The 26387-nt window shown below is 35.9% G+C and overlaps 1 protein-coding gene and 1 pseudogene across 1 annotated transcript; both read left to right on the top strand.

Annotated features, from left to right (window-relative positions):
- The first annotated feature begins 64 nt into the window (after nt 1-64).
- Nucleotides 65-652, top strand: LOC103934491 (putative ripening-related protein 1). The gene has a single exon (XM_048566229.1). It carries the CDS (start codon nt 65-67, stop codon nt 629-631), a length of 567 nt encoding a protein of 188 aa, XP_048422186.1. The 3' UTR covers nt 632-652.
- A 2422-nt stretch (nt 653-3074) lies between these two features.
- LOC125469065 lies at nt 3075-3609 on the top strand (annotated as a pseudogene).
- Nucleotides 3610-26387: the final 22778 nt, after the last annotated feature.

Below are 26387 nucleotides of genomic sequence, written 5' to 3'. Positions count from 1 at the left end.
ATGCATCAAACCAAGCATATTCACCACAAGAGCACAACTAGAGAGATAGAGAGAAACAGAGAAAATGAAGAGTTTCATTTCCAAAGAATCCATTGTCCTACTAGTAATTCTTCTTTCGGCAATTTGCTTGGTCGCTGAAGCTCAACAATGTCGTCCAAGCGGCAAAATCAGAGGAAGGAAGGCCCCTCCTGGACAATGCAACCAGGAAAATGATTCTGATTGTTGTAAGCCGGGCAAAATGTACCCAACCTACACATGTTCACCGCCATTGTCTGGGAGCACCAAGGCCACCCTCACCCTTAACAGTTTCGAGAAAGGTGGAGATGGTGGCGGTCCATCAGAATGTGACAACCAATACCACAATGACAACACACCAGTTGTGGCACTGTCCACCGGATGGTATAGCAACGGAGATAGGTGCCATAAACAAATCAGAATTAATGGTAACGGACGTAGCGTGTTGGCCATGGTGGTGGATGAATGTGACTCTACTGAGGGATGTGATGCAGATCATGATTACCAGCCTCCTTGTCCTAACAACATTGTTGATGCCTCAAAAGCTGTTTGGAAAGCCTTGGGTGTGCCTGAAGACCAATGGGGTGGCCTAGATATCACTTGGTCCGAAGCTTAGTTACATTAATTAATTTCCGTCTTGCTTTGCGTATATGATCGTTGTGGATTGTGTTCTATAATATGTTACAAGTACTATACTATTTAAGAAGTCAATATATTTAAACTTGTTTTTCTTATACTTTGTCTGTTGTAAATTATAAAGTAATATTACATAATCATATACATATCACTCGACTTCTGTTTTGTTCTAGTTCGTTATCTAGGTCTTATCTCATACCTTCAAGCAGCTGTCTTTTTGGCTATTCTTTCTTTGGTGTCAGGGCATACCTGTCTTCTTATCACAACAAGTTAAAAACGAAGTGAGAATGTGAAAGTAAAAAGTCTTACATTGATGGAGAAATTTTGTAAGAACTTTATAAGAGGTTGGAGTATTCCCCATATTGATAATTGGTTTTATGGTAGAACCCTAATTTCTTCATGGTATCAGAGCATGCTATTCCACGTGTGAAGCCAAATGGCCACACGCGCTCCACAACACCCCATTGTGTTGTCCACATGTTAGGCTTGAAAATACGCCACATGTGAGGGGCCGTATTGAGAATGAATCTCACATTGATGGATGGAGGAACCTTGCTTGGGCTTATAAGTAAGTTGGGCTACTCCATATATTGTCAATTAGTTTTACGATGACTCCAACTTTTTTCATGGTATCAGAGTAGGTTGGTCCACGTGTGAAGCCCAACAACCACACTTTTCCACATCAATTCGTGTTGTTCACGTGTTTAGCATGAAAGTTCGCCACACACGAGGTAGTGTGTGAGAATGTAATGTTAAAAGAGTTCCACGTTGGTGAAAGGAGAAACCTTGAAAGGGCTTATAAAAAGTTTGGCCACTCCCCATATTACCAATTGATTTTATAGAGGAATCTCAGTAATCTTCACGAAAGACAGGAATGTAAAATCTAAATTAAGCATGTGGTACAATATCCTAGTGGCTAACATGTTAGTTTTCCACCTATGCATCATGGGTTGAAAATTTCCCCCTTTCCTAAGTTATTATAATAGTTTCGAACCCTCCCCCTTCCCTTAATAATAATAATTTAAAAAATAAAATCTAAATCAAGGTTTACTAATTAATCAAAAATTGCCAAAAGGGACTTATGGTCGCAACACATACAAGCATCATTTTTTTTTTTACTGTTATGCTCCTAATTTGAATTTATCCCGATGAACTTGGTTGATTCCTGTACTAGAAAAACCCTTTATCATAAAAATATTCCTTAAGATGTTCAAAAACTGTTATAAAAAAATAGACGAAAAATGAGCCTAAACAAGCTAAATAAGAGACCTATTAATGCTTGGAACTTTATAATACAAAAACCATTTTCACTGGTATTAAAATTCATAGGAGCTGGCATTCAACTGTTCAGAAGATGGTACCATATTTGCAATCATGAATGGACAAGGATTGTCTGGTCTCTCACTTCCGGTGCCCTCCTGTTTTGTGTGATCAAGGTTAAGCCACGTCAACATTTTATATTACTATTTATTTTTGTCTTATTATCTCTATAAAAAAAAAACAATATAAAATATGGACGTGGCTTAACCGTGATCACACAAAACAGGAGGGCACGGAAGAGCACCGAAAGTGGAAGGGCAAACAATCCTTGTCCATCATGAATCAAGATGATCCTTCTAGTACCGGTGTAGGTGTCACGGTCTGCTGCGTTCCAAACTTTGATTATTCACCATCATGGTGTTATATAATTAACTTGCTTGTAATTGCTTATGAGTTACTAGCTCGTTGGAGTAAGACGATATCACGCTAGTGGCCCAATTTGGATTAAGTCATGTTATGAGTCCTAACCGTGCTATCCTTGAATGGAAAATCAACTGTAGATTCCCTATGCCGTTGGATTGATTATTACAGAGAAAACTATGAAAAATTCTTGAGTAAGTAGACTGGACATCTTTGTATTCCGAGAAACAGTTCATGGTAACATTTTTTACGAATTGGTAATTAATGTCACTCTCCGTATGTCCCATTGGGGGGATATAATAATATGGATTATCTTTAATTAATTAAGATTTTGGCGCTTAGTATAATTGGGAAGGATTTATTTTCAAGATGATTTAGGTAATAGAGAAATTTTTCAGTGTGCCGTCACACAAGATGGTACATTACGTATTTCTATATAAATGGTAGGTTATGTATGTTAAAATGTTAATAAATTAAAAATTAAAATTTTCCGCCACTTGTATAAAAACACGTAATGTACCATCCGTGTTCCCGTCATAACTAAAAATTTCTCCAAGCAGTGGACTTCTCCGTGACGTTGATGGAGTGTACAGCAACAGCTTGCATAGCAAAATATTTATTGAATGTTGATTGTTATTTTTTCCAGGTATACAGCTACATACATATATATATATATATTATATGCCACCCTCAATTGCTTTTAGGCATCAAACATATCCCAATTCATAAAAACATTCAGAAAAATGAAGAGCTTCGCAATTTTCTCAAATGGTTCACTTGTCCTTCTAATCATTCTCCTTTCAACAATTTGCTTGGTCACTAAAGCTCAGGAATGTCGTCCAATGCAACCGGGAGAATGACTCTGACTGTTGTGTAGCAGGCAGAATGTGCCCAACGTATACATGTTCACCAACATTGTCCGGGAGCACCAAGGCCTACCTCACTCTTAACAGTTTCGAGAAAGGTGGAGATGGTGGTGGTCCATCAGAATGTGACAACAAATACCACAATGACAACATCCCTGTTGTGGCATTGTCCACTGGCTGGTATAACAATGGAGGAAGATGCCTCCGCAACATTACCATAAGTGCTAATGGGAGGAGTCTGGTGGCAATGGTCGTTGATGAGTGTGACTCTACTTAAGGATGTGATGCTGACCATGGTTATCAACCGCCTTGCCCGAACAACATTGTTGATGCCTCAAAGGCTGTCTGGGATGCCTTGGGCGTGTCCAAGGACAACTGGTGTGGCCTAGATATCACATGCTCCGATACTTAATTTAATTTATAACTTACCTTAGTGCGATCAGTCTAGCTTGTTGCTTTGGTTGTTTTTATTAAGGGTGCAAGTTAGAAATATAGTTAGCAAGTTTGTTAGTATTTGGTTAGAATTGTTAGGCTTACTAGTATAAAAACAAAGTGTGTAATCTTCATTCTTTCAGTTAATATAAATCATAATTCTCTCTCTAAAACTCTTTGTGTTCATCTTTGTTCTCTTCATCTTTCTTGTTGATTTTCTCTTCAAGTCTCAAACATTACAATGTAGTTAACATTGTATCAGAGCCACCAGGCTCATGCCATTGATTCTGTTGGTTCCACTTCCCATTATTTTTCATCTGTTTCTAGCTTAGGTTCTTTCCAAATTTTTATTAGATGTTCGATAAATTTCTGGGTGCTTTCGCGATCGTTCTTTTACTTCTGGCTTGATTTTAATCCGAAGTCCGAGAGAGAGAGGCCTCTCCATCTTCCTCCGCGTAAAACCTGTGATAAAACCCCCAAAACCCAAAACCCCATTAATTTTTCTCTAACAAAGCTTCAATCTTTTGCTTTAAAGAGATCAAAAATCCCATTTTCTGCAAAACCCAACTCTGACCCTGCAACAAAATCGCCAAAACCCACAACAGCAATCGTTTCTGGGAGGTTTTCTGAAGTGGGGTTCGCTGGGTTTCTTCAGGTTCTGATTCACGCCATGGATCTTGGTGGCTCTAAATCATCTGAATCTTCATCGTCTTCGATTTTCAAGAGTTGAATTGTTTCTGGGTTTTTCCTTTGGGTTTGAAGATGAAGCGATGAATTGGAAGCAGTTATCTAGTGCATTCTTGCACATTATATGTTCGACGAAATGTCAAGAGTGCTTTGTTGGTTTCTTGGTGGGAGATTGTGCATTTTTGCTACTATTTTTTTATGGTGCGTTTTTCATTGGTGCTTCGGTCTATTTCTTTCCTCTTGGTGGAGTTCGCAGATCACCTCTTTGAGCTCTATTTTTTGCCACTTTGATCAGTGTTCCTTTCTTTTGGTGTGGAGGAAAGTTCAAAATTTTTGCAGTCCACATGTTTGACAAAACGACAGCTCAAGATTTTTGTGAAGGTTATGTTTCCAATCACTTTCTCTGAATTCTTTGGAGAATTGGAATGATTTCTTACTACAATTACTTTGGGATGTGACTATTAATTGTTTTCATCCAAATTAAGGCATGCAATCATCTCACTTTCGATGATCTTTTCTGAGTTTCATGTTGTTTTTCTAATATTGGGGTTCAGTATCGTCATAATAAGTATTTTGTTAATGGTTTATGGATTTTACTTTCAATTGGGTGATTCTTGGTGTTCTGCTGGTGAAGTTACTCATGGTCCTTGATAATGCAACTCTTGCTATCATAATTTGTTCCAAATGGGACTTAGTTTCAAGATTATATAGTGTAAGTTCTTGAATTTCTGTTGTCTCGTCATTGGGTTTAAATTGTTCAGAAGCTTATCTTAGCCTATAATTTCAGAATCTAACCAGCTTAGTTGTAGCATGTATCTACCAGAAGTCCGGTTGTATGTTTCTTAAAGAGATGAAGTTTGAAGAAGTTGTTGACGGTAAATCCCACGAAGGATAATCCCGTTTTATGAGTAGGTAAATCCCACGAAGGGTAATCCTACATAGATGTTGATTTTCTGTTGTTGAAATTGTGAAGGCCGATGCCATTATTCAAAGAAGTTGTTTTTGGTAAAATCCACAATGGGCAATCCCATGGTGCTATAGTTAAGGCCGATGTCACACTATAGTTTGTTAATTTTCTGTTTTTTTTTTTGTAAATATTAAAGGCTGAAGCCAAGTTGAATGAGATTGTTGACGGTAAATCCCACGAAGGGTAAACCAATAAGTTGTTATACTGGCTTGAGGGTGTGCTACGACTCCTTTATACAAGGCTGCTCTTTGATTGAAACTTATTTGTGAGGCAGAGGAATATTGGATTTTTGGATGTGTGCAGCATAGTTCTTTCCTAAGATCTTGGTCTATACATTGTAGTGAGGCAGTGAATATATTTGGGGAAAAAGGGTATCATATTTGGTGTGGACAATCACTTATGTCTGCAAATGGTTCGGCTATTCGACAAGATGTCGTGAACAAGGCAAAAGCATCGGTTGATAGCAAGTGCATCAGAAAAGGTCATTTCCCTTGACAGGAAAGTGGGGCTTACAGAGAAATTGACAGTAGGCATTTCCAAGGTTAATGAGAAAGTGAAGTATGTTGATCAGAGGCTTAATGTCTCAGATAAAACAAAGGCAGCAATATTTGCAATAGAGAAAATTGAATGATACGGGGTCAACTGTCAAAACAAGCAGGTATGTGACTGCTGGAGCAGCATGGCTTAATGGTGCTTTTGGTAAGGGGGCAAAGGCAGGATAGGTTGCAGGTACAAAAACCAAAGGAAAGTTCCATATGGCTGTCTCAAACTTGCAAGATTGCAGATGGTTCAACTCTGTATTCTGTTTTCTAGTTTCATAACAATGATTGCAGATATGTTCTCCAATCTCAAACTGGGTTTCCCCAATTGAGATTGAGGGGGAGTATTAAGGGTGCATGATGCAGTGCATAAGGAGTTTATTCAACAGGGCTTTTGGTATTTTGGTGTTCGTCCATTCCGTTAATTATTAATTTGAGATTCATGTACCTTAGGTTGTGATTTAATGTTTTGTAGTAATTTTGATGCATCGTAAGTTGTGTTTTAAATTAAGTGGCTAGGTGGAACAATTGTCATTTAATATGCTTCGGTGGCTTAGGGAGTTGTATTTGCATTGATGAAGATGTTTTGGCACACTGGTATATTAGGGAGGGAGTTTGATATGTTAAAGAAAACAATTTGAAACCATTAATATGCTTTGGAATAACAAAGGTTTTGTATTTTAATTACTTAAATATTTGTTAAGTTATTTTGGGCATTGTAAGGGTGTCATGGAAACTTGAAGTCTATTAATTTGTAAACGCTTATAAATATTGTAAGGGTGTCATGGAAACTTAAAGTCTATTAATTTGTAAACGCTTATAAATAGTGTACTAGAAAGCCTTGAATGAATTAAAATATATTTTGCTTTGTGCAATTGAAGTGAGTGATTTCTCCTTCCTTAATCAAGCATTTGACTTAGTTATGTGAGCGAATCCATGATTAGTGACGTGAGCGAGCTTCGTTACCCCTGGTTGAGTGATTCCTAAGTTATCATTCCTCGTCTCCCCAAGAACCCTTGGCTTGTACTGCATCAAGTGGCATCATAGCAGGTTATCCGCTGCGATTGAAGGCTATGGCTGTGATTTACAATATGTTTGAAAAGCACACTGTCGAAGAAACTAGTTTCGTCGATTGGAATTTACCACCAATTTATGATGCGTATGTTGATGATGATGACGACCTCAAAGAGAACTTTTTTGATGGGTGTTCTCTACTAATTTATGGCGAGCAAGATGAAGATTACAAGGCTATGCTTACGGTGGCTAATCACTAGTGTTGCTTGCAACTTGGTGTCAATGCCAATCCTTCTCCAATTTTTTATGAATACTGCTACAGTGACAAAGGAATGAGTTCATCTGTGAAAGAACGGTGCTTGCATCTTCATAAAGAGATAATATTTGACCTTGATACCCATTACATATGTGACTACATTTGGGAATCCTTTATTGCTTTCCACAGTAGGAAAATATACTTGGACCAAAGCATTTTTCCAAGTCATCAATATCAAAAGGAAATCTAGAAGATTGACGAGCATTTTTCAAAAGAAATTGTTGCTATCATGAAATGGTTAAGCGGTGCACAGAACTTGAGAAAGTTTTGGAAAGTAAAATATATTTTAATTCATTCAAGTTAGAAATATAGTTAGCAAGTTTGTTAGTATTTGGTTAGAGTTGTTAGGCTTACTAGTATAAAAATAAAATGTGTAATCTTCATTCTTTCAGTTAATACAAGTCATATTTCTCTCTCTAAAACTCTATGTGTTCATCTTTCTTCTTGATTTTCTCTTCAATTCCCGAACATTACAATATAGTTAACAGTTTTATATTTGTCTATGTATGTGTAATTTGTTCTACAATATGTTATGTATTTTATAGAAGTATGTCAATATAAAGCACTTTTGTCTGTATTAGCATACTAAATCGTCATCCTTGTATTAGTGTAATGTTTCGATTTGTTAGCTTCTATACGTATATCACCCCCACCAAGCAGGTTCGAGGATAAATCTAATATAGTTCTTCGTCTTCTTCCTTTATTCAGATGAGCTGATTGAAGCAGGTTTTTTTTCTGTTAAATTATAATATGTTTGTAATTTCCAGGTTGCATATGTGTTAGATGATCTATGTTGATTCCAACACTAGAAATATCCTTCAGAATCTGATGACGGTGGCTAAACTTGGACCGTTGGAGTCTCCAAACCTGGAGATACAAGATAATAATCCCAATCATGCTTGATATGGAAGTGTTATTGGCACTCCTAAAATCTCATTTTACACTCCTCACAAGTGTATTTTTCTTTCCTAATATAGAAACTTTGGAGTGTAGAATGAGATTTTTGGAATGTTAATAACAATTCCCGCTTGATATTATACTTAACAATATTTGGGATTTCTGATTGACAATGCGAAACCATTTTTCATTTACGGCATAGATTTACTGGGCTCATTAAAAGACAGGGAGGTTATAATGTTGGACCAAGTTCAGACATATTATTTGGTATTCTCTGTATAGCTTCCGCAACTATTTGCAAATTCTGGGTAGGGCTTAATTAATTCCTAAATCAAAATCTGAAGATCGCAGTACATGACGGTCTTGCTCCAAACTGCAGCACACCCCCCGTTGTGTTAAAATTCAACCCTTTCGATATCAACAAAAGAGTAGAAGCTCAATATTAATAGCTAGAGGGTACTTGTTTAGCATCTGTCCAAATAATATCCAACTCCCAACTCCCAACTCCCAAGGCTTAGATTTACATGGTCCGATGCTTAGTTAATATAGTCTGATAAGTCTAGCTTTCTTGTCGTCACATATCTTTGTGTAATGTGTTATATGTTATGTTCTGTATATTATAGAGCATTGCCTTCTGATTGTATGAACATACTAAATATTGTATATTGCCTCCTTTTGTTATTGGAAAAGAAGAAATATCGCATTTTGTCATCAGATCTAATAATTCTATTATGTATGTCACAACTAGAATTTCATGCTTAAACATGAAAAAGCTCAACCAGTCTGTAAACAGAAGAATGAAGCGAAAGAAAAGGGCAATCACATCCGACTACTTTGATAAATTTTGGTTTGAAGATATGCTATAACTTCGTGAGTTGCATTTATGGAGCAGCTGTTTTTCTATTTTCTTCTGTTTGTCAATTTTTAACATGTTAGTAGCTTCGATCCTATTTGCACCTACGTGCGAAATGATCTTGGTTGATTTGACTCTTAAGATGGTTAGTAAATTTTCAACCGGTGAGATGAAAATAAACCTAAAGTGTTGAGAGCATGAGTCTCACATCTGGGAAGAAGGGACTTTGCATTTACCATTTGCCATTGGACTACTAGCCATTTGTCAATTGGTTTCATAGCAGAACCCAAACTTTCTTCATGGTATTAGAGCAGGTTGTCCCCTATATGAAGCCTATGTAGGCATTCATTGTATACCAAGAACACATTCAACCAAACCATTAAACTACATTAACATGGATTGCATGTATGTGTAAAAGGACAATGATACTTACATTTCAAACTCTATAAACTGATGCATAACTGCTGCCACGATTGAAGAAGCAGTTATCATCTTTTGTCGATAAAACTGCTTGGTCCCTCCTCAGATTGCTACGTTCAAAAGTACTTGTCCTATTGAGAGTTAGAATGTTTACGAATCCAAGAGAAGGGAAGAACCTTGCTGTTAGGGTTTCAATACAAGTCGTGAAGAAGGTTGCTTGCTGCAATCATATCTGCTTTTAGGGTTTTTGATGGCTAATCCTGCAAGCAAGTATCACTGTCCTTTTACAAATACATGCAATCATGTTAATGTAGTTTAATGGTTTGGTTGATCGTGTCACTGCAAGAAAAATAGGCTAAGAGCACAATTGAGTTGTGCTCTTTTCATTTTCAATGCCACAAATAAATATTGGTGCTTTTTAAGTTTTATTGAACACAAAATTATCTCAAAGGTGCCCTCTAAATAAAAAGGCACATTAGTTTGTGTCCAAAAGGATAAAAGGAAAAGTGTATTGTGCCTATTAGAATTTGAGCATAAAAGTTTGTGTATACTATCATTGAAATTTGCAAGTGACTTCTCGATATCTGCAACTGTAATTTTTTATTAATTTACAAGGACACGAGAAGTATATTTGTGTCCTTTGATTTAGTATATTTAAATAAAAACAATATTTGTGCTCTTTTCTTCTTGGTTTTTAAGAACATAGGCTCAAATTTTACTTTTTTATTATTTTTTGAATAACTTGTGGCCTACCCACTCATCAACCTCTGAACCCGTTCACCGACTCTTATTATTTTTTGAGTAATGTTATTCATATTATATTTTTATACTAAATTTTTATATCATTTTAGATGGTATTTGATGTGGACAGTCACATCATTTGAATTAATCAGATTTTTAAATTTAAGTCATTATTTAATAAACTAATAATTAAGAAAAATCAGTTAATTAAATGATGATTGTGATATACGAAGAGTCTTTCTCCTTCATTTCCTTGGGTTTTGCAAATTTTTCAAATGATGTGGCTGTCCACATCAGATGTCACCCAAAGTGATAAAGAAATGTGGTATGAAAACATAGTATGAATAACATTACTCTTGTTTTTGTATATTTATTTGTTGAGTAATATTATTCATACCATGTTTTTGTATCACATTTTCATACCACCTTAGATGACATTTGATGTGAACAGCCACATCATTTAAATTAATCAGATTTTTAAATTTAGTTCATTATTTAATAAACTAATAATTAAGAAAAACTAGTTAATTAAATGATGATTGTAGTATACGAGAAGTCTTTCTCCCTCCTTTCCTTGAGTTTTGCAAATTTTTCAAATAAAGTGACTGTCCACATCAAATGCTACTTAAGATAATATAGAAATATGTTATAAAAACATGATATAAATAGCATTCTGATAGGAGCATATTTAGGCGACTTACTTAGCTTGTTTTCGTGCATCTATGTTGTTAATTCATAGTTGTTTTAGTAGTTTAAGCTATTTTCGTTTGTTTTTAGGTCCTCATGGCAAAGGGAGCAAGAAAGTGCATTTTGAGGCTATTTGGAGCATTTTTGGACATGGATTTGATAGCTTAATCATGGAGCAAAGAGGATGGACGAAATTGAAGCCTTGTATGCTCTTTGGGACATAAAACAAAGGGCCTAGCCCAATCAAACAATCCTTTGAGCCATGCAAAACCTCTAGCCCAATCAAACAATCCATCAAAGCCATGCAAAACCACCATTCACACACACTTCACACAAACAAAAAATCATTGCCGTGCCTTCCTCCACCATTCCAGCCACATTCTTCCACTTCCCACTTCATCATTGCACCACATTCTCCCTCTTTAATCCACATGCATTCATCATCATTCACCCTAGTTTTAATTCACATGGAAAGAACCATCCATTCCATCAAAAACACCCTTTGCCGTGGCTCCTCTCCCATTTCCAGCTTTTCCCTTTGCATTTCCCTTTCATTTCAGCCACATGTATTCATCATTGCAGCCACATTCTTCCATTCCCACCTCAATCATTCACCCTAGCTTTAATTCACATGCATTCCTTTCATTAATTCAGCCAACACATGCACCCATCACCTAACACAAATCCTTGGCCGTGCCTTTCCATCAATTCCAGCACCTACACACCTTGCCACATGCTTTCCAGCTTTCCACCTTCATCATTAAGTCACATTCACTCCCATTTCTATCCCATTAATCCCTTAGCTGTGCATCACACTTCCATTTTCCATATTTTCCCCCATCTTGGCAGCAACACATCCACTCAATTCCAGCACATCCATTCACTCTTCATGATGGCAGCAACATTATCTCCCTAGCTGTCATTCCACATGCAACTCTTCATCATTGTAGCCACAATCCCTTTCTCCCATCCATTCTCTCCCTATAAAAACATTCATTCCCATAGACACATGGATTCATTCCACACCTCCATTCATACACAACACAATACAAACACATCCTGAAATCTTGTGTCGTGCACTTCCACTTCCATTTCCTGCATCTTCTCTTCCATTTCCATCACTTCCCAACCCTCCAAAACACTATCCAACCATTCCTCCATACAAACACCAATCCAAAACACTATCCTTAGACCTTGTGCCGCAACAAAGAGGAGGAGAAGGGCCTAAACGTTCATACAATTCAAGTTTGAGTTGTTGGAATTTTTAGGTGTTTTCTTTTCCTTGATTTCAATGATTAAATTTACGTATCTTTGTTGTGTACGTATGAGGAACTAAACCCCCCATAGCTAGGGGGTGATTCGAAACCATGTTTACGCTTGCAATATGAAATGATTACCTTTGGTTGGAATTTCATGAGTTGTGGATTCAATTTGTTTAACTGTTTAATTGATAACCTATTTATGTATGTTTATTGAGAGTGCACGCTTAATTTTCATGCATGAATATGACGCTAGAATATAAGTGAGTTTCACCTAATAGTTATGAACTTATATTCACAAGTAGTGGAGGTTGCTTATAAACAATCGCGTTAAGTAAATTCTTGGCATAAGTTTCATGCAATTCATAGTAACGAATGCCTCGTCAACACTTATAGTTTTCATGATGCTTAATGATTCTTGCTTGTATCTCTATTATGCAATTCATGTAGGGAACTTGTGGGGAATGCTTTGGGTTGTCGTATGCAATCATCCAATTCATTAACTTAAGGAAAACTTGACGGTTAATTTAAGCGGACCTAATTAACCCGGGGTGTTGAGTTTGATAATTCATCGAAAGACCAACCGAAAATCATCTTGTATGCAAGTGTAACATGTGTGGAGAAGAACCTTCTAGCTAGCATTCATCCATATTTTCATCACATTCATATTTACATTTTTCCCTTGATTACAATCTGTTTAATTTCGTCAAAACCTCATCCCCCCCCCCCCATATTTTGTTTAGTCTTAATCTATCTTATTTTGTGTTTTTAAGTCTTTGGAGTCTTGTGGACTTATTTTGAGTTTTCGTTAAGTGAATTAAGTGTTTAAAGATTAGTTTTATTTATTTGAGTCAAGTGTTTAGCACCCCTAGTTAATCTCCGGTTAGAACGATCCCTACTTACATCATTACTACAATTATCACAAATAGGGTTTAATTTATGTGTCACATTCGTTTCGCATCACATTCCTCTTATTTGTTATCTCTTCTTCTTTTTCTCTCATTAACCAACCATCTTCTCTCATTAACCCAAGTTGCCCAACCTCTCTCTCGTATTAAACCCACGATCATCCTTCTGTTCATTTCTCACCGAATCCCTCTCTCTCTCTCTCCCTCTTTCGCACTCATTTCTGACCTTCTTTTTCTTTTGAAAAAGGCCCAAGCTTCACCAACAAGCCTCACCTTCTTAGATGCCCACAATCGACTCTCCCTCTCTCGAAATCGACTGTCTACCCTTTTAGATGTCAATCCCTCTCTCCTCTGTTGAGTCCACGAGTCCGAAGAAATGGGAACTTTCACGAAGCGCGTACGTTCGTTCCTTCAACGGAAACAATGGTGAGGTTATTCTGTGAAACATTTTATGTTTGGGGTAAAGCTTCTGATAATTCAGGTTGTGTTATTGTTATTACTTGCTTATCACAGTGGAGAAAATTGGATTTTATTTTGTATTTTAGGTATACTAAAATTGATAGATTTGATTTGAACAGTGTATGAACTTATGCACTCAGATGATTTTTTTTTTTTTTTCCATATTGATTTATAAGAGGTTATGCGATGCTTGGAATTTATGTCCTCTCTATATTGTGGTTTTACTGATTTTAATTTGATTAATTATGGGTCTAGCTATTTTTTTATTTCAGAGGTTTGATGTTGCAAGGATGTTGAGAGCTCAGATTTGTGTGGGTGTTCTTTCCAGGGTATGACACCGAAGCTTGTATGTGTATAATGCTAGCAGAAAAAGTGGCATTGGAGCTTGTCCAGAGAAATATGTTGGCGCCAATATTGGATGATATTCATGTGGAGATTGAGATAGGAGGACCTCAATTTTGGTAGATTTTAGATGCTGTTATCTTGTAAAACGTTAGACAACTTCAGTCACTTAATATTACCTAGTCAAACTCCTATTTTTCTCTCCAGATCTTGTCTCTAATCTTAATGCCTCACCCAATTCGTGAATTTGAGTTAAGTTTTTCCTTTTTTCTCCAATTTTCTTCTCAACAGATGCAATTTAAGGTTTATTAACTATAGATTGAAATAATTAGTATGTGAGTGGGCACGAACCCGGATGTAATTTGTGTGGAAAAACAATTTCAATTTTTTTTTAAAATAAATGGGGTATTGGGCATGATTACAAATAGTGCCTAATCAATTAAGAAGGGTTGTCAAACCTGTCAAAATGAAAGCACAAATAAGGCTCTATTGTGCCTTGCCTTAATAACACAAACAGCTATCTTGTGCCCTTTAACCAAAGGACACGCACATAGAGAGTACACATAGAATTATAGTTGCTGCATTATTGCTATTGGTTTATGGGCACATATGTTGGTGTTTTTTGGCCTCAAATGGCACAAATAATTTATCGTGTGCAGTGCCCATATTTTTTGTAGTGTGTTCTTAGTAGACAATGAATGCCTACATGTGGTATCAAAGCTGGAAAGAACAATATAACTGACCTTAGACTCGTAAGGTCGTTTTCATATGGTTTGGTTGATCATATTCTTAGTACACAAGTATCACAGTCCTTAGACTCCTAAAGCCGTTTTCATATGGCTATAAAATACTAAAATGCTTGTCATTTGCAATTGCAAACTTCTGATTTGGATAGAACAATGAATTACTAAAATGCTTGTCATTTGCAATTGCTTATAATTGTATATGTAATGCAAATTTGTTGACACTATGAACACATTTCGTTGTGGTGTAATCTTTCTCTTTGATGGTGACTTGAGTTCATTTCGAATTAAAAAAATGTGACATCCCGTCCTTAAATTATCGAAAACGTACATGTGAAATGACTGTTTTGCCCCTAGTTCGTTTATGTTAAGTTATTGGTTGTTTTGTGAGTGTGTAGGCACGATCTGGACCACACACTCACACCCTCACTCTCCCTATTCCCCTGTCCCTTTCCCTGTCTCTCTCTCTCCCGTGTTTCCTTTGCCTTTCCCTTTCTTCTTCCTCTTCCTTTGAACTGGTACGGACACACACACATCTACACTAATTCACCACATATCGAAGAATCTAAGCTCACAGTCGAGATCGTGAGGTCGAGGGGAGCACGATCATACCATTTTCAGGTATGAAATCCATTGTTTTCACGTTGATTCTACAATGGCCGATTCGTGTACTGTTCATGCAAGGTTAATCTAGCTAGTTTTTGGGATTTTGAAGCTTGTAGTTGTGTTGGTGAGGTTCCAAGGAATCTTGGAGTGCTTCGTTGGACGATTTTGGACGTCGGGATTGCCCTGTTCAAACTTGGCCGGTTTTGGAGGTTAGTGACAGGTATGATTTAGAAGTTTTTAGGCCTTAAAACTTGTTTGGACGTGTTCTACTCGTTATAAGGTTTAATTTGGTGCAAGAAACGTGAAAAACGGTGGAAAAACGAATGAGAAAACACGATTTGCAGGTTTTCCGGCGACGGCGCCGGAGTCTCGCCGGAGAAGGTGACAGAATATTCCGTCAGAATTCTGACGGAATATTCCTGACGCCGTTAACGAAATCTGTCAAAACTGACGGAATATTCCTAACTGCGTCAGTTGACGCCGTCCGTGTGCACCGCACGTGCCTGCGCGTGGCCGGCGCGTGTGGCCGTGCCTTGGCCGGGGCGTGGCGGCGCGTGCGGCGGAGAAATTTTTTTATAAAAATATGGTTGTGATCCTGAGGTTGTGTAAAGCATGTTGGTATATTCATTTTTCCTTTTTGAGCAATGTATGAGAAGTTATTACGAAAGTTAGGTTATGTGCTTTAAAATTAATGTTTTTATAGTTGTTTCGCATATAGGTGGTACGTATCCCGAGGACGAGCGTGCTCACTCGAGGCAGGGGGGCTACGACCCTTCCACATACCAGTGAGTAGGCTTTTGGTTTTCCGTATATACCTATATACTATTAATTTCCCAGAAATTGATATAAACGTTATTCGTTATATGCCATTCCTTTTACGTTATTGGCCGATATGCATGATTAGTGGCATAAAAGTTGATTTATATATTCATTCATATGTTATATATATATATATATATATATATATATGTTGGTGCTGTGAAGGCATAGGTAAGTGCCAAGTAAGTGTTATTTAACGATTGCATTAAATAGTGGTTAGAGATGCTTAGAGAGCTCATAACCTGCACCCCCGGTGTTAGTGCTCCCGCCTAGCGTAGGGCACAGTCCTTCACGTGTTGTTCACCTCCCGCACCACACGCTCAGCTTGAATTCAAGTTAGGTGCACAGTCTTGTCGTACAGACCATTATAAATGGTTCCGACTCGTAGGTGACCCGCGATTATTCGCACAGCCTTGACGTGATCGAAGCACTAGAGCGTATATATATGTTACACCTAGGCCTGTCGTACATACCACTATAGGTGGTTCCGACTCGTGGGCAGGTTTAGTGATTGAGATTGAGATTTGAGCTCTAGATTCAGCCGTATAGGTCATTTTAAGTGACTCCGGCTGCCAGTGATATGTTATTGATACGATTTATACCTGAGCACTTGCATATCATTATGAGGCTTTGACATGGCATACCTTTGAGCATGATTGGCATACCTTTGAGCATGATTGGCATACCCTTGAGCATGATTGGTATATTTATACATACGTATATATGTTTATTTTCTGAGAAGTATACAGGTTTTACGGCGAGGGGTTAGAATGTATTTTACTAAATGGTTTTCAAAGAGCTTTGTTTTTGCCCACTCACGCTTTTGTTTTGCGCCCCTCCAGGTTTTAGTTGCTTAGCAAGTTCGGTGGTTTTCCCAGAGGGCGTCTCGGCATTTCTGACAGACACTCACCGATGTAGGGTCACCTTCGGGTGCACTATTGTTGTAACATTTTCTTTGGACTGCTGTAGGCTTTATGCTCTGAATTCAGTGTCTCACTTACGCTAGCACTTATCTTATCACAATATGTATGCTAGTTTTTAAATTATTTGTACTTTTATATTACTTCTATTAGCTTCCGCACTGTGCACATGGCTACGTCACTTCCACGTGACGGCCAGCATGCCCTGATCTCGGTCGGGGTGTGTCAAAAAAAATATGAAGTAATCGTTAGAGTACATGTAGAAATATAGAGAATAAACTGAAGGATAACTTTGAGGTATGACTTGAATCGTTTCCTTAAAGTGTTATTTGCCCCCAATCGAATGAGTTTGCTAAAGAGTTCTTGGCAAATCACTTCTAGGATACAACAAAGTATGGAATATTCAATTAGCAAAACCCAATTATATTCCCTTGGAAATAACTAGAAAGAAACCTCAACAGTAATTCATTTGGTTTATCAGATTTCATTTGCTGTCATATTACAAATATATTATTTGTTTAATCACTTAGGCAGTTTAGTAAAATTTTATTTTTACAAAATTGATTCAATGTTGATCAATCTTTAGAATAATATGTAAAATTTTATTGGCTATAAATTAATGTATAGTGAGTCATGAAACTTGCAGTATGTGTAATCCTTCTAGTCATGGTGTTTATGCTTGGCTATGCGCAACTTGAGATTCATAAATTATGAATATATAGACAGTTTCTTGCTCAAAAGTGTGACTGGTTCTATAGTTTTTGAGTGACAAAGAATGTTTAGTTTCTTTTCTTTGTCAAAACTCATGAATCTTCAAATCAAATCACGTCTCACAAGTTTTAACATGCTCAATCTCATGAACATTGAGAAGTTGAATAGGAATAATTTTAAGACATGGAAACAACAAAATGGGATGCATCTAGGTATGCTGGAATTCAACATTGCATTTCGTATGGATTAACTCTAAAAGATCAATACTTCTAGTTGAACTGGTCTTTTTTTAACAGGAGTAACTGTTTTCCCCTAAAACAGTCAACACAGTTTTCAAAATCATTGAAATTTAGACTTGGTAACACCCGTATTTTCACCAATCTCACCATTCTTTCCATTGAGATTTCCCACAATCGTCTATGCCCTAATTCCCACACTAGGTTGGCCAAGAGAAACAATGCAAAGTTCATTGAAGATTCTGGATCTCTATACTCCCATTCAAGAAATAGTTGTGTTTTTGAACAAATGGAAGACATGAAGCCTATACGGAACAAATGGGTTTACAAAACCAAACGAGACTCTAGTGGAAAATATTGAGAGACATGAAGCCAAATTAGTGGCCAAAGGTTTCACATAGAATTAGGGTTTGGCTTCCACAAAAACTTTTTCTCCAGTATCAATCAAGGACTCTTTCAGAATCATCATTGCACTTGTAGCTCATTTTAATCTTGAATTGCATCAAGTGGAGGGCAAAACTGCCTTTTTAAAAGGCAGTCTTGATGAAACCATTTACATGAAACAACCACAAGGATTCACTGAAAGGGGTAAGAAAAGTTTTGTATGTAAACTCAACAAGTTTATATATGGACTTAAGTAGGCTTCTAGACAGTGGTACAAGACATTTGATCAAATAATGACTTCATTTGGCTTCATTGAGAATAAAATTGATAACTGCATCTATTTGAAGATGGTAAAATCAGGTCTCATTTTCAAGGTACTATATGTTGATGACATACTTTTTGCAAGTTCAAATGTCCAATTATTGAATGAAACCAAAGCATGTTGCCCAACAATTTTGACATGAAGGATTTGGGTGAAGTAAACTTTGTCTTAGGCATGGAAATTGTAAGGAATAGATCAAGAGGAGCCATTGGTTTGCCCTAGATTAGACATGGCTTTTGCATTGAGTGTCATTAAGAGATTTCAATCGAATCCTGGTGGGGCATATTGGAATGCAGGAAAGAATGTTCTAAGGTACCTAAAGAAGATCAGAAGCATCGAGGCTAATGCACATCAGATATCTGAAAGTTCAAGACAAAGTTAAATAGAAGGTGTTCGGGCTAGATTGAACCTTGCATAACTCCCCTTGTCTTACCTGTCGGGCAAAGTTGCTTGATTTTCTACAATATACGTTTGTCATTAGTTTGAATGGTGCCTTTGTGGGCCTTTGTTAGGCCTTGAGGCTCACAATCAAAACTAATATAAGTCTGAGCATGCCACTATTCTCTTTATTGAACATATTGTGTTCTTGGTTATTAAATTAATTGTTTACTTGCGCCACAAATCACTTAAACTCTTTAGTTCATAAGGATTGTTCACAGATGGGTTAAGTCTATACTAAATTCTTTTCTTGCCTTTTGATCAAGGACTTTTATTTATAATACCATATGTTCGTTTATAAAGGAATTCAAGGTCATTCAGGTTAGTTCCTTAGTTATCGGTTTGAGCTAACAATAAGGAAACAAGAGTGGTTAGTTTGGCAAGATTAATGATGGACAAAACTTGAACGAAAGTAGTTGAAAAAGATATAGATCTAATTAAAGATGCATAAATGACAAATCTACTTTATATAAAGACAAATAAAGGAGACTTGGGCAAGATTACAACCTTGTCAAGCAAGGTTCGTCTTCTTGCAACCACTTCTTCTTATATTTTACAAAGACAATAGTCTTGGAAAATGAAATATAATCAAGGTTTACTAGAGGATTCAATACTACAACAAAGGGAAAGGTAGCAGAGCTGTTGTACTTTTATGCACAAACGGAAGCTAATTCTAACAAAGTACCAATATCAACGTCGTAGCCGAAAGCTAATACAAACAATCTCAAACTAACACAAGAGATTTATGTGGTTCGGCGTAAAGCCTACATCTATGGGCAAAGCATGGCAATGAATTTTCACTAAACAAACGGAGATTACAAAAGAGTTTTTAAACTCTCACAACCCAAATTCCACAAATTACAACCCCTAAACCAAACAAGTAGAGAACCAAAACTAATACAAATCCTAAACCAACTGAGTAGAGAACCCAAAACTAATGGAGAAGATTATCCCAAATTGCTCTCTAACTCACAAACTCACAAATTGACTCTCACCAAATTGCCACACGAATAAGCCACACAAAATACACTAAGCCTAATGTCCTATTTATAGTGCATAGGACTTAGGTTACAATAAGAATCCTAATAGGCAGTAAATCCAAATCCTAATCAAATAGCTATTTAACAAAATCTCTCCACCAAGGAAACGAACTAAGAAGTCAAAATCCAAACCCAAATAGGACACCGAAACCAAATAGGTAACACAAACCTAAGTTTTTGCATCATCCTAATTTTGAGCCATAAAACCCAACAATCTCCACCTAGGCGAGAAATTAGCAAACTTCCAAATCAAATACAAACTTCAAATTTGGGATACCAAAATACAAACGCAAACGTGCACCAAATTCTTTCGAAACTGATCTCCACCTATACTCAAAAAATTTAAAAGTCTTCAAACTTGAAATTTCCTCCAATGCCTTCTCCAACAAATTCTATTACGGAAACTAACAAATACAAAACAAAATCCAAGCAAAAGCTTGAACATATGAACAAAAAGTGCGAATTGTAGTCCACCCAAAGAGCTTGCGTACCAACACTAGCAAAAGACTTATCAAACGGCTTATTTTTGCCCTTGAGTTTAGGACAATCTACTTTCCAATAACCCTCCTTATAATAGTAGCTACAAGTGTTCTTTCCAAGTTTGTCCATTCCTTATTCCTTCCTTGAACTACCAAAGCTCGATCTTGTGTGTCAAGCACTTTATTCTTTAGCTTTTTAGAAGCGGCTTTAACATCTTCCAAACTAAGACTTTCTCTACCAAATAGCATGGTATCGACAAAGTGTTCATATGAAGGAGATAAAGAACACAATGAAGTTATCGCATAATCCTCATCACTAAATTGGTTGTCCACACTTTTCAAATCCATCGTAAGTTTATTGAATTCATCAACATGCTTATGAATTGACGTACCTTCATCCATACGAAGAGTATGAAAAATTTTCTTCAAATACTACCATTTAGCAAGGGATTTGGCCATACACAAGCTCTCTAATTTGAGCCACAACTCCAGTGCAGATTTGACATTACCAACTTCATGCAAGACTTCATTAGATAAAGTCAGCAGGATTGCTTCAAGTGCCTACTCCATAACGTCTTCTTTTTCCTCATCAGTCCATGAGTTTGGCAAAGCCTTCACACCTTTTAGCATTTTCAAAATCCCTTGTTGAACTAACAAAGCATGCATCTTCAATTGCCAAATGGCAATTGCCGTCGAACTTTTCATTGTTGTCGAATTTTTATGCGCAAACGGAAGCGAATTCTAACAAAGTACCAATATCAACGTCGTAGGTGAAAGCTAAAACAAACAATCTCAAACTAACACAAGAAATTTATATGATTTGGTGTAAAGCCTACGTCCACAGGTGAAGCACGGCGATGAATTTCACTAAACAAACGCAAATTATAAAAGAGTGTTTAAACTCTCACAACTCAAATCCCACAAATTACAAACCCTAAACCAAATGAGTAGAGAACACAAAACTAACGAAGCAGATTCTCCCAAATTGCTCTTTAACTCACAAACTCACAAATTGACTCCCACCAAATTGCCACACGAATGAGCCACACAAAATACGCTAACCCTAAGGTTCTATTTATAGTGCATAGGACTTAGGTTACAATAAGAATCCTAATAGGAAGTAAATCCAAATCCTAATCAAATAGGTAATTAACAAAATCTCTCCACCAAGGAAACTAACTAAGAAGTCAAAATCCAAACCCAAATAGGACACCAAAACCAACTAGGTAACACAAACCTAATTTTTTGCATCATCCTAATTTTGAGCCGTAAAACCCAACAAGAGCTTCTAAAAACTGACAAAAGAAAGCTTTCTATGGTGGATCTGCAATTGAAAAAGGGAAGGGGTGAACAAACTAGGTTTTGTTGTTGAGTTCTGATTTGAGTGTGTTGAAAGAGTTCTCTGCTTGCATCCCTTGCTACTTTTATAGCCTTCATTAGCCTCAGTGTCCAAGTTTTCCCTTTTGGTGGTGGCTTATAGAGCACGGTGAGTCATCACCTGCTTTTGTTATTTACCTACTTATTTCATAGAAAAGTACTTTTGCTGAGGGTGAGCTTCCATCCATACCTTGTCACTTTCATCATAGGCTTGTTGCCTATTTAGTTGCCAAGAATGATATTTAAATCCTTCCTAGGCTACCGGCTCTTCCAGCCCAATCACAAAAAGACCTTTGCATGCCTGGACTCTATTGCATTGAGCCCAATATTAAATATCCACCAAACAGAAGGTCATTGAAATAGAACATCTTGGTACTTTCAATATGATAGCAGACCCTTTGACAAAAGCCCTACATGTTATAGCCTTCCAAAGACATGTCACAAGCAAGGGTTTGATACCATGCCTTGATCACGTTTGAATGTGGGAGTGAGGTATGATATCCTTACTCATATTAATGATTCATATTTATGCTTTGGTGTAGCTTCAAACATCATTACAGATTTGTACATTATGCATTTTTTTGTTTTTTCATGAAAGGTTTGGTAATGCAGAAGCAGTAAAGGATATAGAAATGTATTAAAGGAGATCAAATGTGGGAGCAATGCTGGTAGCCTAGTACCATTAAAGCTCTCTAATGAAGTTCCCTAGTTTACAATGCCAGCAATTGTCTTGGTCAGTTTGTAATTTTGAAGTGCTTATACAACATTTCAAGTATAATGTTTTCTTGAGTTTAACTATTAAGTTTGTGGTTAATTGTAAGAGTCATTATGATTAACATAAGTCAGTGATCATCTTGTTTATCTTAACATATGTTTCATATATGGTTTAATTATACTCATGAGTTGTTGAGTTCTATTATTTCCTTCATTTTTGTAATTTACCATGATCAAATTACTACAAGTTCAATATTAGTATAAGTTCATTTTTTTTTTCTACAATATACCCAAAACTATGGTTTATTATAAATCGCAAAAAAATAAAAAAATAAAAAAAATTATAGCTTGACGGCCGCACGTGCTCCATGTTATCTGAATTTGTGTTGTCCACTTATTTGCCTTTAAAAATCACCACATGCACATGATGGGGCATTTGGGAGTAGGCCTGGCAAATGGGTCGTGTCTATCGTGTTCGTGTCGTTTTCGTGTAACACCTGTTATCTTAACGGGTCGTGTCGTGTCACACTCGTTATCTTAACGGGTCCTTAACAGGTCGTGTCACTTTACCCAACGGGTAAAGTGACCCGACCCGTTATGACCCATTATGACCCGTTAAGAAAAATATATATTTTTTTAAAATTTGCACATACCACACATTGCCACATAAATATAACTTCAAAACATTAAAACATTTCTCGTTCAAGTACTATATCTACACTCGAAAATAAAAGCCTAATAAAAAAAATAATACATACACTACTAATATATTACAAATATTAAATGTGCAAGGATAAAGAGTTTTTGTTTTTAAGATTGTAAGTCTTTCTCAAAAGTTTACACCTGCATTTACAAAATCTTCAATTTACATCGATCATCATGAAATTGTATTCAATTTACACCTACATCTATATAATTATTATAGTTTTTACTTTTTAGGGATATAAAATTATTAAATTAATGTATATAATTATTAATATTATAGTTGATTCATACTTTTATTAAGTATATAAATTATAACATAAGATTTTGTGATATCCACATCCACTAGTGTATATATTTTAAATTGAAGATCAAATTCATTCTTTGTATTCATATAGGGTCAAGGAGTGTAGCTGTAAAAATTCATCAAAATCAGAGTTAAAATAACCGTTAAATCTTGATTTTTCGTTTATAACCGTCGAAAAGCTTTGTCCCGTTACTTGATCTCTGAATGTTTTTTTTTTTGTGATTTTTTGCTGATGTGATCTCCAAGCATATACAAACAATTTTGACGGTTTGGATCGTTGAAATTAGTTTTGGAGAATTCGTAAAACGATAGATTGACTAACACTTAGAGTTTATTTATACTTTTATTAAGTATAACATAAGATTTTGTGGTATCCACTTGTGTAAATATTTTAAATTGAAGATCGAATTCATTCATTGTATTCATATAGGGTCAAGGAGTGTAGTTATAAAAAATCATCAAAATCGGAGTTAAAATAACCGTTAAATCGTAATTTTTCGTTTATAACCGTTGAAAAGCTTTGTCCCGTTACTTGATCTCTGAATGTTTTTTTTTTGTGATTTTTTGCTGATGTGATCTCCAAGCATATACAAACAATTTTGACGGTTTGGATCGTTGAAATTAGTTTTGGAGAATTCGTAAAACGATAGATTGACTAACACTTAGAGTTTATTTATACTTTATTAAGTATAACATAAGATTTTGTGGTATCCACTTGTGTAAATATTTTAAATTGAAGATCGAATTCATTCATTGTATTCATATAGGGTCAAGGAGTGTAGTTATAAAAAATCATCAAAATCGGAGTTAAAATAACCGTTAAATTGTGATTTTTCGTTTATAACCGTTGAAAAGCATTGTCCCGTTACTTGATCTCTTAATGTTTTTTTTTTGTGATTTTTTGCTGATGTGATCTCCAAGCATATACAAACAATTTTGACGATTTGGATCGTTGAAATTAGTTTTGGAGAATTCGTAAAATGATAGATTGACTAACACTTAGAGTTTATTTATACTTTTATTAAGTATAACATAAGATTTTGTGGTATCCACTTGTGTAAATATTTTAAATTGAAGATCGAATTCATTCATTGTATTCATATAGGGTCAAGGAGTGTAATTATAAAAAATCATCAAAATCGGAGTTAAAATAACCGTTAAATCGTGATTTTTCGTTTATAACCGTTGAAAAGCTTTGTCCCGTTACTTGATCTCTGAATGTTTTTTTTTTTGTGATTTTTTGCTGATGTGATCTCCAAGCATATACAAACAATTTTGACGGTTTGGATCGTTGAAATTAGTTTTGGAGAATTCGTAAAATGATAGATTGACTAACACTTAGAGTTTATTTATACTTTCATTAAGTATAACATAAGATTTTGTGGTATTCACTTGTGTAAATATTTTAAATTGAAGATCGAATTCATTCATTGTATTCATATAGGGTCAAGGAGTGTAGTTATAAAAAATCATCAAAATCGGAGTTAAAATAACCGTTAAATCGTGATTTTTCGTTTATAACCGTTGAAAAATTTTGTCCCGTTACTTGATCTCTGAATGTTTTTTTTTTTGTAATTTTTTGCTGATGTGATCTCCAAGCATATACAAACAATTTTGACGGTTTGGATCGTTGAAATTAGTTTTGGAGAATTCGTATGCCATCAATCAAGTTCCCTGTGTGTGTGTGTGTGTGTGTATATATTTATTAAGTAGATTTAAATCTATTTATTTTGTACGTATAAATTATAATTGACTGGTACACGGAATAGTATATACATCATGTATCACGTGTGTCATTATAAAAATAGTGAGATATGTCATGACAGTCATGTGTGTGATAAAAAGTTAATAACTTAAAAAAAAAAAAAAAATTTCTCACCACTTCTATTAATTTTCATTTTTCCCTCTCTTTTTTGTTTCCTTTTCAACTTTTTCTTATCATTTTCACTTTTCCCTCCAACATATTTCCCTAATTCCCTCATTTTTTTTGTTTCATTTTCAACTTTCTTAACATTTTCATTTTCCCTTCATTTTTTTTTTCAAAAAGGGCGGCAAGTTGGCAACGGCAAAAAATTGATTATTGAAATTTGAATGGAAATAAATCACATCAAATTTCAATGGATGCAAAATCATGCAATGCATCATGCATATTAAATTATTAATTAATAATTATTATAGTTTTTATAAAATTTAATATATATACATATAATTATTATAGATAGACTTAATATTTTGGGGGTATAATTATTATAGTATATATAATTATTATAATTATTATAAATTTTATAGTTAATTTAATATATATATATATATATTTATTATAATTTTTAGGGGTATAAAATTGTAAAATTAATGTATACAATTATTATAGTATTTTTTTAGGGTTATAAAATTATAAAAATAATATTCTGCTTATCGTGTATCGTGTTACCCACGTGTATACCCGAACCAACCCGTTATCTTAACAGGTGCTTATCGGGTTACCCGATAACGACCCGATTCGTTATCGTGTCGACCCAAACACCTGTTAATTGCGTGTCGTGTCGTGTCGGGTTATCGGGTCGTGTCAGAAATTGCCAGGCCTATTTGGGAGTATGAATCCCACAACAAGGGAAAGAAGGGACGGTACATGTAGGGGTGGGCAAACAGGTATAGGAACCGCAGGTCGGCGCGGGTAATTACGGTTCGAGGCAGGTACAGGCCGATTCCTAATTTTTAAAAAGAGAAACGGGGTGGGACGGGGAGGGGCGGGCCTTTGAAATTTTAGGTTTGGGCCGGTTCCTAAAGTGTAGAAAAACGGGTACCCAGACCGGCCAGTTTGTAATTGTAATGGACGGATGAGATTGAATGATAAACTATCATCCAATCTCA

Source organism: the organism of the source record quoted next, unplaced genomic scaffold (assembly GCF_019419815.1).
Source record: "Pyrus x bretschneideri cultivar Hongxiangsu unplaced genomic scaffold, Pyrus_bretschneideri_v1 Contig40, whole genome shotgun sequence".
NCBI lineage: Eukaryota > Viridiplantae > Streptophyta > Magnoliopsida > Rosales > Rosaceae > Pyrus > Pyrus x bretschneideri.
Note: the sequence above shows the minus strand (reverse complement) of the source record. Positions and strands in the feature narration are given on the sequence as shown.